Raw genomic sequence first — 16864 nt, 5'->3', positions numbered from 1 at the left:
CTAAAGAACAGCGAAAGGGATTCCGCCCATATCAAAGAAGACTGTTCACCCACAGGTATCAGGCTCCACATTGGTCGTCTTCACGCCCTCAGCAACAGCAGCAGCAGCAGCATCAGAGGGGCTTCTCCAGAAAGTCGACAAGGGGTCGTTCAACACCTCAGACCCAGACACCTCGACAAACTCCCACGTCTAGGCCCTGAATCTTTGCTTCCCCCTCCTCCGTTACCCACTCCGGTAGGGGGAAGTATCTCAAATCATCTAGACGAGTGGCTACGCATCACAACAGACGCCTGGGTATTGAATATTGTGAGACATGGTTACGCTCTCAGATTCACCAGTTCTCCACCATCTGTTCCACCCAAAACAGCCAACCACCATCTCGAAGCTCTGCAGTTAGAGGTCAATATCCTATTGCAAAAAAGAGCCATAGAACCCGTTCCCATCAGCCAACATGGGAAGGGGATTTATTCGAGATATTTCCTTGTACAGAAAAAAGACAAACAAGAGTTTCGTCCCATCTTAGATCTGAGGACAGCAAACAAATGGATTCGCAAAGAAAAATTCAGGATGTTAGCCTTACACCAAATTTACCCACATTTACGTCAGGGCGACTGGCTATGTGCGATAGATCTTTGCGACGCTTACTTCCATATCCCAGTAGCCAAGAAACATCGAAAATTCCTAAGGTTCACTGTCGGAAAACGCCATTACCAATTTGCAGTTCTACCGTTCGGCCTAAAATCAGCGCCAATGACTTTTTCCAAATGCATGGCGGTAGTAGCCGCCCACTTGAGGAAACAGCGAATATTCGTCTATCCCTATCTAGACGATTGGCTCATAAAGGCCTCCAGCTATCTCGAGGCACAGCAGCATTTCGAATGGACTCTACAACTGCTACAAAAACTTGGTCTTCAAGTCAATCTTCTGAAATCAACAGCAACACCTGTTCAGAGGTTGCATTACTTAGGGGCCATTGTAGATACCAAGCTAGGAAAGGTGTTTCCTTCGGAGGAACGACGGTTATCGATTCTCCAAAAGTGCAAACAACTGCAGGAAAGACCTCAAGCCACTGCAAGAATAATAGCTTCTCTACTGGGCTCGATGGCGTCTTGTATCCATCTGGTTCCCAATGCTCGTCTCCATATGAGACCATTGCAGGAAAATCTAGAGGATCAGTGGTGTCAACTGAGGGACGATTGGGAGAACAAAGTCCTGCTGTCTCCTCACACCCTACAATCCCTCAAGTGGTGGTGTTTGCCCAGCAATCTCTTGGTGGGGATTCCGTTCCAACAACGACCTCCATCTCAAACCATCGTAACAGATGCGTCACTGCTCGGATGGGGGGCGCACATGGAACATCTTCGAGTCCAAGGCGAGTGGTCACAGAAAGAGAGTCTCTATCACATCAACCTGCTGGAACTTCGCGCAGTCCACCTTGCGCTCAAAGCCTTCCTTCCCTCTCTGAGAACGGAAACTCTCCTTCTTCAGACAGACAACGTGGCCACTATGTACTACGTGAACAAACAAGGAGGCACCAGGTCCAGAATTTTATCCAGAGAGGCCCAGACAATCTGGCATTGGCTTCTAGCCAGGAACCTGTCGCTAGTGGCAACTCACCTGCCCGGCATCCAGAATGTTCAAGCGGATGCCCTCAGTCGGGTAATAAGCGAGAACCACGAATGGGTACTACACGACGACGTCGTTCATTCCATTTTCGCACTCTGGGGTTCCCCTTCTACAGACCTATTCGCAACCCCAGAAAACAAAAAATGCCAAAACTTCGCCTCCAGATATTACCATCCAGGGACACTGGGGAATGCCCTATGGATAAGCTGGTCAGGGGCATTTCTTTACGCCTTTCCACCGCTTCCCCTGATTCCGGCAGTTCTCCAGAAGCTGTCCAATGCTCAGACCAAAATGATCCTAATTGCTCCGGAGTGGCCACGCCAGTGGTGGTTCCCAGACCTTCTTCACCGGTCACTCAAACCACACATCAGGCTACCATATCGCCCGGACCTTCTCACGAAGTTCAGAGGGCAGATATCTCATCCCAACCCCTCATCGTTGAGTTTGGCAGCATGGCTCCTGAGCTAGTGCAATATGGACATTTGAACTTACCTCAGGACTGTATGGAAATTCTGAGGGAAGCAAAACGCCCTTCCACACGATCAGCCTATGCAAGCAAGTGGAAGAGATTCTGCATTTGGTGTTTACACAACAACATTGACCCGGTTTCTTGTGGAGAACAATCTATCTTACCATACTTGTTAAGTTTGGCAAAATCGGGCTTACAACTGTCGTCAATAAAAGTTCACTTGGCGGCGATAACAGCATACAGAAAGAGTCCTTCACAAACTTCCTTTTTTCGGATTCCGATTATTAAGGATTTCCTAGAGGGTTTAAAAAAGGTTTTTCCTCCCATTAGAAAGCCTTCTCCTCCATGGGAACTGAACGTTGTCTTATCACGTCTGATGCTGCCGCCATTCGAGCCGATACACAAGGCATCGCTGCAGCATCTCACATGGAAAGCTGCTTTTCTGGTGGCAATCACTTCAGCGCGTAGGGTCAGCGAAATCCAGGCCCTTTGCGCTCAGGAACCCTACACGGTTTTTCATTCTGCAAAAGTGGTAATGAGAACTCATCCAAAATTTCTACCTAAGGTAGTCTCCGACTTCCATGTGAACCAAACAATTTCATTACCGACTTTCTTTCAGAATCCAGCTACTCCTGCTGAGAGAACTCTGCACTCTCTGGATGTAAAGAGAGTATTGAAATTTTACTTGGACAGGACAAAAAGCTTACGAAAATCACAACAGCTTTTTATTAACTATGGCCCAATCAGAACAGGTTTGGGCACATCTAAACAATCTTTATCCAGGTGGATTGTTTCATGTATAATGTTATGTTATCAGTTAGCAAACAAATCCCTTGGTGGTAGACCAAAAGCCCACTCGACCAGAGGGAAAGCAGCTACTGTAGCCTTGATGAGAAATGTCCCTTTGGCAGAAATATGCAAGGCTGCCACTTGGAGGTCGGTCCATACCTTTACTAAGCATTACTGCCTTGATACAGACGCTAGGGCAGATGCTCAGGTTGGACAGGCTTTGCTCAAGAATTTGTTTGCATGATTCATGTTTTTCTCAGTATTCTTATATCGACTCCACCGCGGCTATGGGGATGGGCTTGCTACTCTATTCAATGCTTATGACTATACATGGAAATCCCCTACGAGAGAAGGAATGGTTTCTTACCTGTAACTCCAGTTCTCTCGTAGGGGTATTTCCATGATAGTCATAAGCAACCCTCCCTCCTCCCCGGTGGAGTTGACATAGAACATGAATATTATGGAGGTGGGTACTCCAACAAATGTTTTGTTTTTTCTTCATGTCAGGTAATAGCCTCCAAAAAAGAACTGAGGCAACTGCCTTTTGCTGTGCATGATGGGAAACAGGAAGACTTTACTTTTCTTAAAGGCACAGCTCTATTTACATTCTGTATAATGGCAGCCTATGGGCTACACTGCCCTGCATTGTTTTATTCTCATCAGAGGTGTAAATAAAGTATGAGAATGTATTTGTTATTACATTTCTAGAATAAATAGGTGTTTGAACATGAATTTACACTACTATTGATTTTCTTTTCAACAATTTGGCCTGTGTAGCTGTTCACATAGGCTGCACAATGTTATTCTTAAGTGTTTTTTGACAGACCTTTTCTTTAAACGGCTGGTGTTTGCACTTAAGAATATACTTCACATCAGTGCTCCGGGGTCCCCGCAGGCGCGCGGAACTATTCAATGCTTATGACTATCATGGAAATACCCCTACGAGAGAACTGGAGTTACAGGTAAGAAACCATTCCTTGCTATACATTGATCCAACCACCGCCACACACAGCCTTTGGCTGTGAGCGGCAGGGGTTGGCCATTGGGTCTGGCCTGGGGCCAGTGCATTCGGCCAACCCCCCTACCACCCAACCCCACGCTGTGCACAGCCTTTGGCCGTGTGCGGCATGAGTTGGCTGCAGAGCCTGTCTCTCTGGGTATGAGAATAGGTGTGAGAGGGTGTCTCTGGGTGTGAATAGCAGTGAGAGTGTCTATGTGGGTGTGAGAGTGGGTGTAAGAAGGAGCGCTTTCTACTGGTTAGTTAGTAAGTGCTACCTCATTGGGTGAATGGCCAGTGTGGGAGAGGTGGACCTCCACTTAGGCCACAAGATAGAAGCTCTTCTGTGGCCTAAGTGGAGCATTCTTGAAAATTGCTTTGATTCCAGGGTGCCAAACCAGCTGAAGTGTTCAGCAAGATCTTTTATGTGCCTTGGAATTTTAGGGGCCCACAGAGGCCCTTGGCAGGATTTATGTTGTTTCTATCATTTATGCATACGTCCATGGTTATCCACTTGGCACTGAGATGCAGCTGAATGCCAGGCCCTTAGGTCATTTGACTTGTAAGCACTACTCAACATCAAGATACCTAATGACATTGAGAGCTCCTTCAGGATTCTCAGCATCATCTATAGTTGCAAGGCTCTTGATATGAAGACCCTATATTCCTTTGGCGTCAGAGGTTTCAGGATCCATCATACATAAAGCCTTGTTGTCATAGACTACTCGAGAGGAGTAATTTAGCCTGACTCCATGAATTCAACTCTTATTTGACCAAATCTGGTTAGCAGTTTCCTTCTGGAAAGTTACATTTGGGGGCCATAGCATCAGTGAAATGTATGAGTGAGATCTAGTGTCTATGCAGCCCTATACTATTTTCCATCATAGTCCAGTTTCTCTAAGGGTGCACACATGTTTTTTGTCAAAGGTACGTTGTGACCTCAGTTTCAGTCAGACAGTATCATTATGGGCCTTTTTACCAAATTCTACCTACACGTCTAAATATTCTCTTTGTAACATGGATTTGCTCGCCTACGTCATAAATAATGGGCATGCTTCCTACAAGGAAGCCCTCTGATGGGTAGGACTGGAACAAAAAGCTTTCCATAACTCAAAGTAGATCTCCATAAACTATTGCTGTGCCTGCACTGCTTTTTCATCTTTAATGGAATCCGTTCCCAAGGGGAGTACTGTTTTATATAACTACGTTAGCAGGTCCCTCCTGTGAAGCATGAGAGTGCACTGTACAGTGGAAAGCAGCCACTACTTCTTTCATTAGAAATGTGCCCATTTCAGAAATGTGTAAAGCTTTGACTCTGAGGTAGGTGCATTTTTTTACTTGCTTTACTGTATTAACTTTCAGGTTAGGGCCAAGCCGTATTATTCAATCTTTTTGCTTAAATCTGTTTAGTAGACTTTCTCATTTATCTTTTTTTCCTTCTGCTTTGGGTGACCTTTATGCTCTTCCAGGTGTAAACGTCATCCCATTCTACCTCTTCTTCTGGTGGTAGTGTTTGGTGACAAGGCTTGCATTGGCACCTTTCCTTGTAGCATTTTCAGTCCTGGAATTTTCAGTGTTAGGAAGCTCAGTACTCAACAGTTTGACACAGAGAGTTGAAGCAGATGGAGCTATTACTGCCCCATGGATTTGTTGGCAGTCTCTTTTTGGCCACGATACGGTGGATCCTAGGGAAGTAGAACCTTGCTGCTCCTACAAGTATGACATGGAGGATGATGATGATGAATGCTGTCTCTGCCTACCAGATGCCCTTTGGAGGGCCAGCTACGCATCCTTCCAGTGGGTTCATGCCCTCTTTAGGCATGTATCCTATTGAACCACATCCATCATAGAGGCAACAGTTCTCACCTTCCAACAAATGGGCAAAACATTTTAAGCAAGATAGATTTCAGAGCCACTCCTGTAGTGCACGCCGGTTGGAAGCAAAGTGTGTGATTTTGATCCAAACTGTGAGGAAATCACTTCACATGCTTTGGTGCTGGAGAGTATAGTCTTAGGCTTCTGATTCACTCAGTTCTCTACAGAACGGTTACCCCAGCCAGTGGTTTTACTAATATGAACAGCTAGCTCTTCTCCATGTGTAGATAATCTATATTGTCAAAAAGAGCCGCATGTTTCTGCACAGGGAAGGGAAGGGTACTAAAGATCCCTTCTGGTGGCAAAGAAAGCAATGAAAAGTGAAAGGAGTACCATTTTTGCGTCCATGGTGCCTCAAAAAATGTATTGCCAAGACAAAAGTAAAAGTGGTCACTTTACTAGCAATTGTCCCTTTTCACACTTAGGGAGAGAGCTTACATCCCGTTATACTTTAAAAAACCTTGAGAGTTCACAGCAGGTTCCTTTATTCCTTGATGGGGATTGCAAAGCATCAGTCCTAATCTTTGGTTAGAAATGTGTGCCAAGGGTGATTATGAGGTTACTTGCATTGGTGGATGTGGTGCAAAATTCTTAAATTTTCATAACTTTACAATCACTGATGGCTAAGACTGACGATTGTTGTAAGGCTCAATCCACTTACTAATCCATTAATGCACTCACCTACTCATGCAGCAGCCCACCCTGGTGCCCACTTAATCAGCCATTCATTAATTCATACACCAACTCTTACAATCATGCATGCACTCACTCATCTGTTAAAGACTCATTCATTGAGACATGCATTCATCCACCCATGCATTTACCCTTTCAACCATTAATAATTCTCAGATTCACCTTCTTGCCCACCCACACAAAGTTTACAGTCATTAAAGAAGGACTTTCATCTATGAAACAGCCAGACCCATTGACTCAGTCAGTGCTTGTTTAAAGTTGGGTCATTCATGATGGTTTAAAACAACTATTCCCTTTGCCCACAATCTTGCCTGCTCACACACATTTTCTTTATCTCTGTCCTCTGTCCTCTGACCTATGCCTTCTGATGTATACCTCTAACTGCAGATTCCTCACCTTAGAATACTCCCCGAGTGCCAGACAGGATCCTAAAACGTTGTCATAGCTTTTCACAAGCAAACCACTAAGTTTCATCATGCACCTCTGTGCTGACTCCACACACCCCTTGGAAGTGAAATAGCAGAGCTGCACATAAGTGCCACCCCTGTGCGCTGATATCAGTTGTAATTAGCTGATGTGGATCCAGAGCATTGCTCCTGTTTTTTTTGTTGAATTTCTAGTGACTTCTAATGATTTCTCTATGTGTTAGGGAATGATGTCCTAACAGAAAACAGGTTTCAATCTGTGCCACAACTTCAGGAACCAAATGACTGTCATGAGCCCACGCAAGGTGTGTCTGGACCCAGGACATGACTCTGAAATTTGCAGTAGGTGAGACAAGGGGAAAAGTTGTATGTCACGAGCACAAGAAGAAGCCACTGCCTTTGCGGAGGTCCAGTTCACCCTTCAGGTTGTAGGCACAGTCCTGGTCTCGAGACCTCCCTTGTAACCTTTCAGCTTTGTACTCCAAGGGCCTGATTTAGATTTTGGCAGATGGGTTACTCCATCACAATAGTGATGGGTAGCCCATCCTCCAAAACATAAATCGCATAGGATACAATGGGATTTATATTTTGGCGGATGGACTATCATTCACTGTTGTGACAGAGTAACCCATTTGCTGAAATACAAATCAGGCCCTAAGTCCTCCGGTAAGTCAAAATGCAAGTCCATCCATAAACATAAAAAAGCAAAGTAGAACTATATCCCACCCCATCTGTCTGAATCCTAAAAGAAGACACAAGGGCATCACAGTGTCATTTGCACTTCCTCAAAGTCTTGGACCACAGAATTGATTCCTCAATCGGGCCCAATGCTCCCCAAAGGTCATAGACTGTCATTGCAACCCACAGCAGAACCAGTTCTTAATGGAGGCCATGCTTCAGATTTTCAGTGAATTTCAAGCTCCATCGGATGCGCCTTTAGGCTCTGTGGAACCACATGGACCTCCACTGGGGTTACCGCTGATGGATCTATCCGCCATGCCATCTGTCCCATTATCAAGCCCATGCTAATTCTGGTACAGATATTTTCAGCCCAGAGATCAACGTCCGTCCCTGCTATCCTGATGCTGTTACTGATGCCACTGGCCCTGGAATGACCCAGTGCTGACACCAGTGTTGAACCCTGAACTAACTGACTTCAGCTCAAGCCCGACTGATGTTGCACTACAAAATTACAACTGGTCACCATGCAGCCAGATTCTAACCCAGTGCCTCTGCCACGTCACACCTACCAGCTAAGGCTCTGTTATCTTTTTGGTACCAAATCTGATCCTATCGCAGAGCTGAGGCCATCCCATGATGTTGATGATGATGATGATGATGCTGCTAATGGGGATGGCTTGCTCCTCCTTCATTACACAGACAGTGTCTTAAACATTAATTTACAGAACACCCATGGGCTTGGTACCTCACCTGAGACATAAGTTGACTCACAACTGGGACCACCAAAAGAGAGTGCCTCCTTCCCAGTGGTTAAGAGGGCACATGCCCTCCATCAAGACTGAAACTAATGTTCTGACAGACATTTTGCAGCCTAGACCAATGACTACTAAGCCCTCGGTTCTCTTTGATGATGATATTTTAATAACTATTTGGTCTAAGACTTGTTCTTGTACGCCAATAAATAGACATCACAGACCAGCACACAGCGACCTGGATTTTTCTCTCTATGCACAACATCCCAGAGACTTTTATTGGAAAGTCCTCAGCCAGTAAAGTGAATCCGAACTCCTTTCTGTCCACTCCTCCAGATAAGAAATCTAAGAGGATTTTTGATTTTGGCAAGCACATTTTCCTCTGTCAGTCTACCACTGTGGTCCGTAAATGCTGTTTGTCCACCGGGCCACTACACACGTGCCCATTGGGACATGGCTAGCGAGATGTTGCTGACCGTCTCAAAAGACTGTACAGCCTTCTTGTCCATCATGTATCATTTGTGTCAGGATGCGGTCAAATAGGTTACCCATGCAGGTCTGGACTCTGTAGATTGCCTGGGAAAGGCAAATGGCACCGGGGTTAGCAGACAGGCGATTCAACGACAGGATTTTCGGACGATGCTTAGGCATCCCTAATGGATATGCTGTTTGATGATATTGCCTTTTCAGTGAGACAACGCACTGTGTTGGAATGCATAGCAGCACTATGGCTTTTTTGGGGCTGTTTTAACTCCTGCCAAACAGTTTCTGCATGAATTCTGAAAGTTTAAGTTCTATTCCAGAGGGCTTCTGTACAGACAGAGATAGCCTTCCCAACCAGAAAGCACCCTAGTCCTTTTGACGCCATGGATTGAAGTGGCCCAGTTTGCAAAATAACAGTGGACTGGGAGGTGGCCCTGAACAATTACCAGTGACTGCGATTAATTAAAGCATTTGACCCATCACATTTTTGTGTACTTAACTGCAATGCCCTTAGTACAATGGGTGTGACCCAGACTTGAGTCTGTGTTCGCTGGGCCACTGGAACCTAGGATCATCTGACTGAAGTGCCTGCAGTCAGTGGAAAACCGGTCTTAGGTTGTTTGTGTTTTGGTTCAGGGAGAACCAGGCCGAACAGTTGAGGCTGGACTGTTCTTATTGGAACAGAAAGGTCTTATTGATGACTATGCCCTGCCTTTTCAATCCTTCCTGCCCACTGTTCTTCCAAGTGAGAACGAATTTCAGATGAGTACCTGTTCAATCTGTGTGAAGGCGGTGTGCCTGTTACTCTCTAAAAGTACCCTGAGGAGTGTGCTAAACTCATAAATGGGAGGGAGGGTGTTTATCTCACTGTTTACTCTTTCAGAAGGAGGACGAGGGCCTTAGGCCTATTCTGGATCTTTACCTTCTGAATGCCTTCCCCTGGAAGGATACATTCAAAATTCTCATGTTGGCCTAGATCATATCTGCTCTGGGCTGATAAATGTGTGGCCTGGTGTGTGCTATTGCTTTCCAACAGTAGCATCAGGAGTATGTTGGACACAGAAGGGGGGGCAGAGGGGTGTTCCTCTTGTTATTTACTCTTTGCAAAGGAGGACAAGGGCCTCAGGTCTTTTCTGGTCTTTGGATAATAAATGCCTTCCTCCGGAATGATACATTTAAAATTCTCATGTTTGACCAGATCCTTTCTGTTCTGGAATCCAGGTGACTTGATGGTGTCCTTGGATCTGAAGGATGCTTTTATTCATACACCTTTCCTGCAATCTAAAAGATGTTACCTGTGGCTTAAAGTAAACCAGGAGCAATTTGTTTACTGTGCTCCCTTTCTGCCCTGCCAACGCTCCTCTGGTGTTCATGAAAGTGAAGGCTGTGGTCTCTGTCCATCTTTGGATGCTTGGGATACCAGTATTCCTGTAACCGGATGATTCACTGTTGAAGGAGGCTTGACGCAGTCAGTAGTGTGCCACCTCCCGATGATGATGAACCTCTTAATATTGTTCAGGTTCACTATCAACGTGCCAAAGACCTTCACAGAGGCTTCCATTTATTGGGGCAATCCTGGGCACAGTGGAGTTCAGGGCTTTCTCCCTACTGCAAGTCCAATATATGCAAGGTATGATCCATGTTTCAGGCTCTGTCCTGGATCCACAGTGAGAGCAACACTGAGGCTTCTTGGCCTTTTAGCCTTGTGCATCCTTCTTGCCAACCATGTCTGACGGCACATCTGTGCCTCTGGCAGTGGTAGAGGCGCCAGTGCATTTTCGTGTTCACGAACCACCCAGCTGGGTCCCTAAATGCCAGAGCAAACAAACCGAACAGGCAGTGTCTGGCAGATCACGAGTGGTGTCTACATCCCAAGGGGGCTCAGGGTCTCTCTTTAATTTGTGGAGAACATTGCCTGAATCATTTCACTACCGGCAAGAATGCACACTCATTAGGAAGTGCATTCTGGCTGAAATGGCATACAGGAATAATGTACACCTTCCCACCCCTGCATCTCTTGCCCTGAGTTGTGAGAAAGATAAATGAATACTGCCCAAATCATCCACGCACCTCCAGACTTGGCCTGGAGAGTGTCGTATCCAGAACACATGAACATAATCATCTGTCCTCTGATCAGTTCGTAAACACCTCCTGTTTCAGCAATGGACTGGGTCCTTTACCTGAATATACCCAATCTACACCTTTAAACGCATAGATTGTGTAGTGGCAATTTGACTGCTTTTTGATTTGCTGCCTGAAGTGGTGGATTGTCACCCTTGTGTTATCTTTACTGCCAGGCACCTTTCTGTGATATCCATTTATGTCGGGTGATTGGATAAGTTTGTGGCCATGTATGCTGTTAACAAGACTGACCCCTTACAAGCAAAAATGGCTGATGTTCTTTTGTTTCTTTTGTCTTTGGACCAGCAAAGCCTTGAAGTGAGTACAGTGAAGGATTATTTGAAGGCCCTTTCAGCCTATCTATGTTTCCTGGGCTAACCATTCTTGTTTCAGTCACCTATTTAGATTTATTAAAGATTTGACATGTTCTCTCCCAAATTGCTTGCAATGTTACAGTAGGACTTTACCTTGGTAATGGCTTTTGTTATGTGTACGCCCTTTGAGCCAATGCATTGCTGCTCACTGTATCTCCTTCCCTTAAAGGCAGTCTTTCTCCTTGAGATTACACCAACTTGTCACATGAGTGAATTTCAGAGACTTTCAGAGTAACCACCCTACACCACCTTTATTGTGGACCAATTAACAAACTTTATTGGATTATAAAGATATCACATTGACACCTACAGCAGAAGAAAAAGGGTCATCTCACAGCCTGCACCATGTCATGTTGTTACCTCAGGTAAACTGGGGCCCGGATAGCCCCAGTGTGCAGGCAAACGTATAATGGATGTACAAATAACGGTAGCAGTGAAATATGCTAGGAGAAACCACATTATCATGGTATCCTATTTCCAATACAAAACAGAAAAGAAGAATTTCCCCCCACCGCTCTCACACCAAGCACCTCCAAACATATCACAGACGGCTTCCCATCCTGATAAGCATCGCCCACTTCAGAGCGGCCCGTTCCCCAGGGTTGACTTACATCTGGCCCATTGTCACCTGGATACAGCCAGACTACTTTAAAGTCCCATCTTCCACCAACTCTTGGCCGTTCTTCAGGGGCGTATAGCATCACAGACTATGCCCTTATATCCTCCTCCAGCTTATCATCACGTTTGGCATGCCTCATTCTTATCGCCTCTGCAACCGCCAATTAAGACATATCTTTCAACCATGCTCAGTATGTGGCGTCGGGCTAAGCCAGGCGATTGTTATGCAATGTTTTGACAGCACCATTCCAAGAAGAACACATTTCCTGCTACGTTTTTCCTCGTAAGGGAGTAAAGCAAACTCAGCTATACCTGTAGGACCTCTACTGGCACATCCCACCCTGTGACTTCATTAAATCTGCCATGTACTGGCCAAGCAGCAACCCCTGGAAAGCCTGATAGCCGATTCCACCAACGCTAAGGCTGCCATTGCTGTTTTGGTGCAAAAAGCCTCAGACCTTGACATTTAGTAGGCTAAGATGTGAGCATTGGTACATACATTCAAAAAGAACTAGTGCCTTGACTGACAGGGTGGCAGAAAGGATATTTTGCATGCATGTTCCTGCAACCCTTTTTAGTCTGAGCCCACTGCACAGACCCCCCACCTGGGGAGGTACTGCTATCTTTTCTAAGCTGAGGAATCTGCAGAACAAGTTGCTTATCTTTGGTAACTCTCTGGGGATTGCTTTAACCACCAATTCCTCACTACCTTCCTAGGTCTTTTTAACATCTAAAAAGGTACCAAGTTAGTACTCAGCACACTGTAACCAACAATTGTTCACTCTCAATGCCTAACGGCACAGAAAGGGTTAAGACAAGAAACTGATGTCAACTCGCTATAGTGATGCTTAAATGTGGCTCATCTTCCTCCTTTCATGTGCACCTCACTGCACATGTGAGCAATGCTTTGAAAAGGTTTTCTGGTCTAGTCTGGTGCTTGGGATGTACTCGTAGGTGAGCAATCTCTTGTTGATATCCACATTGATTCATACCATAATTAAAACCACAGGGGCATCAAACTGTTATTTCTCTATTACTAGATTTCCTCGTTGGTTTCTGAGCGAGATGAGTTAAAGACTCGATTACGTCACCTCGAGAGCAGTGTATCTTTTATGGAACGCCAAGAGCTTGAACGACAACTCAACTCTACGAAAACAGAACTATTTTCTGAACAACGAGCATCCAGAGCTAAAATGGAAGAGCTGCACGAGGTAGGTGTAGAATGTGATTTATATGTGGTGGAGGTTGAATAGCATGCTTTTGTAACACAAACAGAAGAAGCATTGCCTTCTGTTAGGAAGTTAGTTTTATTTGTTTGTTACTCCTTTGACGGATCCTTTACATATGCTATGTCTTGAGTCATCTCTGATAGTGCCAGAAACTATTGTACTGCTTTAGAAATGCTAGTATCAGTTTTACCACACATACATGTTCATCCTCCTGAGACTATAATCTTCAACTGTTCAAAAACTATTCCTTTATTAACCCGCACAGAGGTTTTTTTACATTTGCAGAAGATAAAGCAGTTGCATACCTTTTACATACATTTAGCATCATTGGTTCCCTGGCATAGAATCTTTCATAAATTTACATGCTTGAATCATTTCCTGTTGTGACAGATCAAGGGGGAACGTTTAGGTTCCTCAGTGTTAGCAAAGCAATGTCCAATACACTCAAGAACAGAGAGAAGCCCATAGACTACACACATCCAGTCCCTGTCCTTGTGTGACTAAATCTTCAGCCAAACAGAGTAGCACTGCCCTCCCTTCCCCTAACAGGTGCTTCCAACTGCAAGATTTTCTACCACAGGGTCAGTAATAGGAGGTTCCAAGTTATATTTATTTCTTCTACATGACAACTTTTTCTTGTAATTGATCTTCTCTACAACTGAAGGATAGTGTACACTCATATTTTTGGGGACATTTCTGAAACATTACCCAGGATGTCAGTCTTCTGAGAAGTAGTCTCTCTTCAAGGATTGTAAGATATTCTGTAAGAGGAAGACCTGTAGGGAGGATCCACCCACCAAATGCCTTTATTGTCTTTACCCAGGGCATAATCGTAAGAATTGCCACATTTGCAAGAGGTTTAACTAAGACCCTTAAAGCTAGCGAGAGAAGACTGCCGTTGGTTATCCTGGAACAAAATATGGAGGGTTCCACCTCAGGCAAGCATGTGTTAACCTTTAAACGCACCTCAGAAAGATAGAAAGTTGGTCAGCCATCATTGTCCTTAGTGTTGCCATGCCTGGACGCTGAGCCTCCCAGAAAGCACCAGCAGAAGACCAAATAATTAGTGCCATCTAGCCCTGATTTACCTGCAGAGCGCCAAAAAAATCACCTCTGACCAACCTTTAAAGTTGACGAAACTGATATCTTCACAATGAAAGATTTGCAGCTGTTAACAACCTTGCCAACAAATCAGTTGATGAGAAAACAATTCTACTGAGATGCCACAATTAGCCATTTCTTTCACAAAGCCTATAGCAGAAGTACCAGTGATGATGTTAGCTCTGGCTATTTCTCTGTTACCTTCTATCACAAAACTTCAGTCTTTGCTGGTATTGTCAGGGCCATTAGGCGTGCCTGAAAAGTTACTGCAGTACGCCTCCTCTGGCCACGAGTGAGAATACAAGCAAAAGAACCCACGTGGACCAAACTGAGGCTTTCCTCAGCAAAGATGAAAATCAATGAGAAGGTCAAGAGGCAACTCAGCTTTCTGATCTTCACATCCAGCATGTGGACACTGACGGTGAACAGGAATATGGGTATCTTCCAAGCACAAGAGATCAATCTTTTCCTACAACCAGGTGTGCCTATCTTTCAAATGCCCTTAGACTTACTTAACACACTACACAATGATGGAGTATATTTACCTGAGATTGCCATCCCTCCTGCAGAAAATACAGCAACACAAAACTGTCTTAATGCCTCAGTCACATGTTTTGCAGCAAATCACACACAAATCCACTCCTCAGTAGGCCCCTATAGTTACTGTTCCTAATCCTGCCAAACCGGTGCCTGCACACTCACCAAAGATGCATACACTAGAAATCCATAGTAATAACATGTTGTCTAGATATAGTGAGTTTCAGGAGGAAAACCCTTAGATGTATATGCCCTCAATAAGAATGTGAATGACAATGCTAATACTGCATACAAAGATTCAGAGTAGGGCAGGATGATGCAAGCCCAGACCCTGTTCCTAGTGATTCTCTGCATGATGAAATTGGCAGATTTCATACCCTTATTCAGAAGGCTTCATCTGGTTTTTAATGTGGAGAAGACCTGCTTCCTTTTTGACTTTAAAGAAACATCTAAAAGATGGGCTAGGCTGATCCAGATTCTTGATCAGATCTGAGAGGAAGGCCTTTTAGTTATGAAGAGACCAGCTACTGTAACTATAAATTTGCTGCGCATGGAGAGGAAATAAAAAGGCAGAAGCATCCTATCTGTGGTGCATCTTAAATTAAAATATTATTTAGACTACACGCTTTCCAAACTCTGTGACACCAGTTTAAAAAGCTCTGCACTCTTAGGACGTCAAAAGATGCTTTTGATTCTACCTTCAGAATACCTGTGATTTTTGTCACACAGACCAACAATTGGTGGCCTGTGGCTTTCCCAGTAAGGGTAACCCTATAACAAGAGACTTTGGCTAAATTGATCTTATCTTGTATATAAATGACTCACAGACCAATGAAAAGTCAGCTCATGGGGCCCGTTTGAGCACACACTACTAGTAGTATAGCTGCCACATCAACTCTATTTGCTGGAGTCTCTTTGAAGGACTTTAGTAAGGCAGCATCATGGATGACAGTACTTCCATTCTCTGTGCATTAGTGTATCAAAGTTGAAGACAGAAAAGAAGCTGCAGTCGAAAAACCATTGTTCAGTAACCTTGTTTTCCTAACGTGAGCAGCATTTCACATCTTCCTTTGATGCTTTACTGCTATGTTAATCTTTATTAAAGCATGTGACTCTATGAAAAATCCAGAAAATGGTTTACTTACTAGTATCTTTAGTGCTCCAGCTTTGGTATCTTTTATAGGTTTAAAAGCTACCTGTCCTCCTCTCCCAGCCATGAGGCTCTAGGTACATAGTGTTAATACCTTTACATTCACACACTGAAAAATCTGCCAGTTGAATGCCTTTGTCGGGGTTAAGGGATGAGAGTGCTGCTCTCTGATTGGCTGAAGTTTGGGTCACTCAAGGAGGTAGACTGGATGTGTGTAGTATTTGGACTTTTCAATGTTATGAAGTCCTTTGCTAACATTTGACACCAAGGGCCTGATTCTAACTTTGGAGGACGGTGTTAAACCGTCCCAAAAGTGGCGGATATACCACCTACCGTATTACGAGTCCATTATATCCTATGGAACTCGTAATACGGTAGGTGGTATATCCGCCACTTTTGGGACGGTTTAACACCGTCCTCCAAAGTTAGAATCAGGCCCCAAATGTCCCCAACTTCACAACGAGGAATCATACAGCCATGTAAATATATGAAAGATCTAATGCTGGAGAATCAAGGTTACAGGTAAGTAACCCATTTTCTTCTGTTGATTATTGTTCTCTTTGCAGATTTAGTTTTTGAAATTGTGAAGCCACCACACTGCGAGCCACAAATGTTCTTTATGTATGTTATTATGTCTGATAGATCACATCAATGACAACAGGTGTGTGTATATAGATCCAGTACCCTTCACTTGTCTATTTTTTAAACTGCATTATTATGCATAAACACTGTAATATCTGCCCTATGTTTGCCATTCCATAACACTTTGACCTAAGTTTTTCATAAATTTTGCCTATCTGTGGGCAAAGCTTTTTTATTATCAACGCCAGCTTCAGTGTAAAACTAAAATAAACATGAAACGAGTAAGAATCTTCTTTTACAAAAGAAGAAAACAAACAGGAAATGGGTAAAGAAAAGAACGATTTTTTTTTGTGGCAAAAAAT

At 44.2% G+C, this 16864-nt stretch overlaps 1 protein-coding gene across 1 annotated transcript in view; it reads left to right on the top strand.

Moving 5' to 3' along the window:
* LOC138266081 (trichohyalin-like) overlaps positions 1–16864 on the top strand; it is a 475778-nt gene that overhangs the window by 180645 nt on the left and 278269 nt on the right. Inside the window, exon 14 of the mRNA XM_069214443.1 lies at positions 12944–13114. Within this exon, the coding sequence (XP_069070544.1) occupies positions 12944–13114 (171 nt within the window). The remainder of the gene's footprint in view (positions 1–12943; positions 13115–16864) is intronic.

Source organism: Pleurodeles waltl, chromosome 11 (assembly GCF_031143425.1).
Source record: "Pleurodeles waltl isolate 20211129_DDA chromosome 11, aPleWal1.hap1.20221129, whole genome shotgun sequence".
NCBI classification, from domain to species: Eukaryota; Metazoa; Chordata; class Amphibia; order Caudata; family Salamandridae; genus Pleurodeles; species Pleurodeles waltl.
This window is presented reverse-complemented; position numbering and strand designations above follow the sequence as displayed.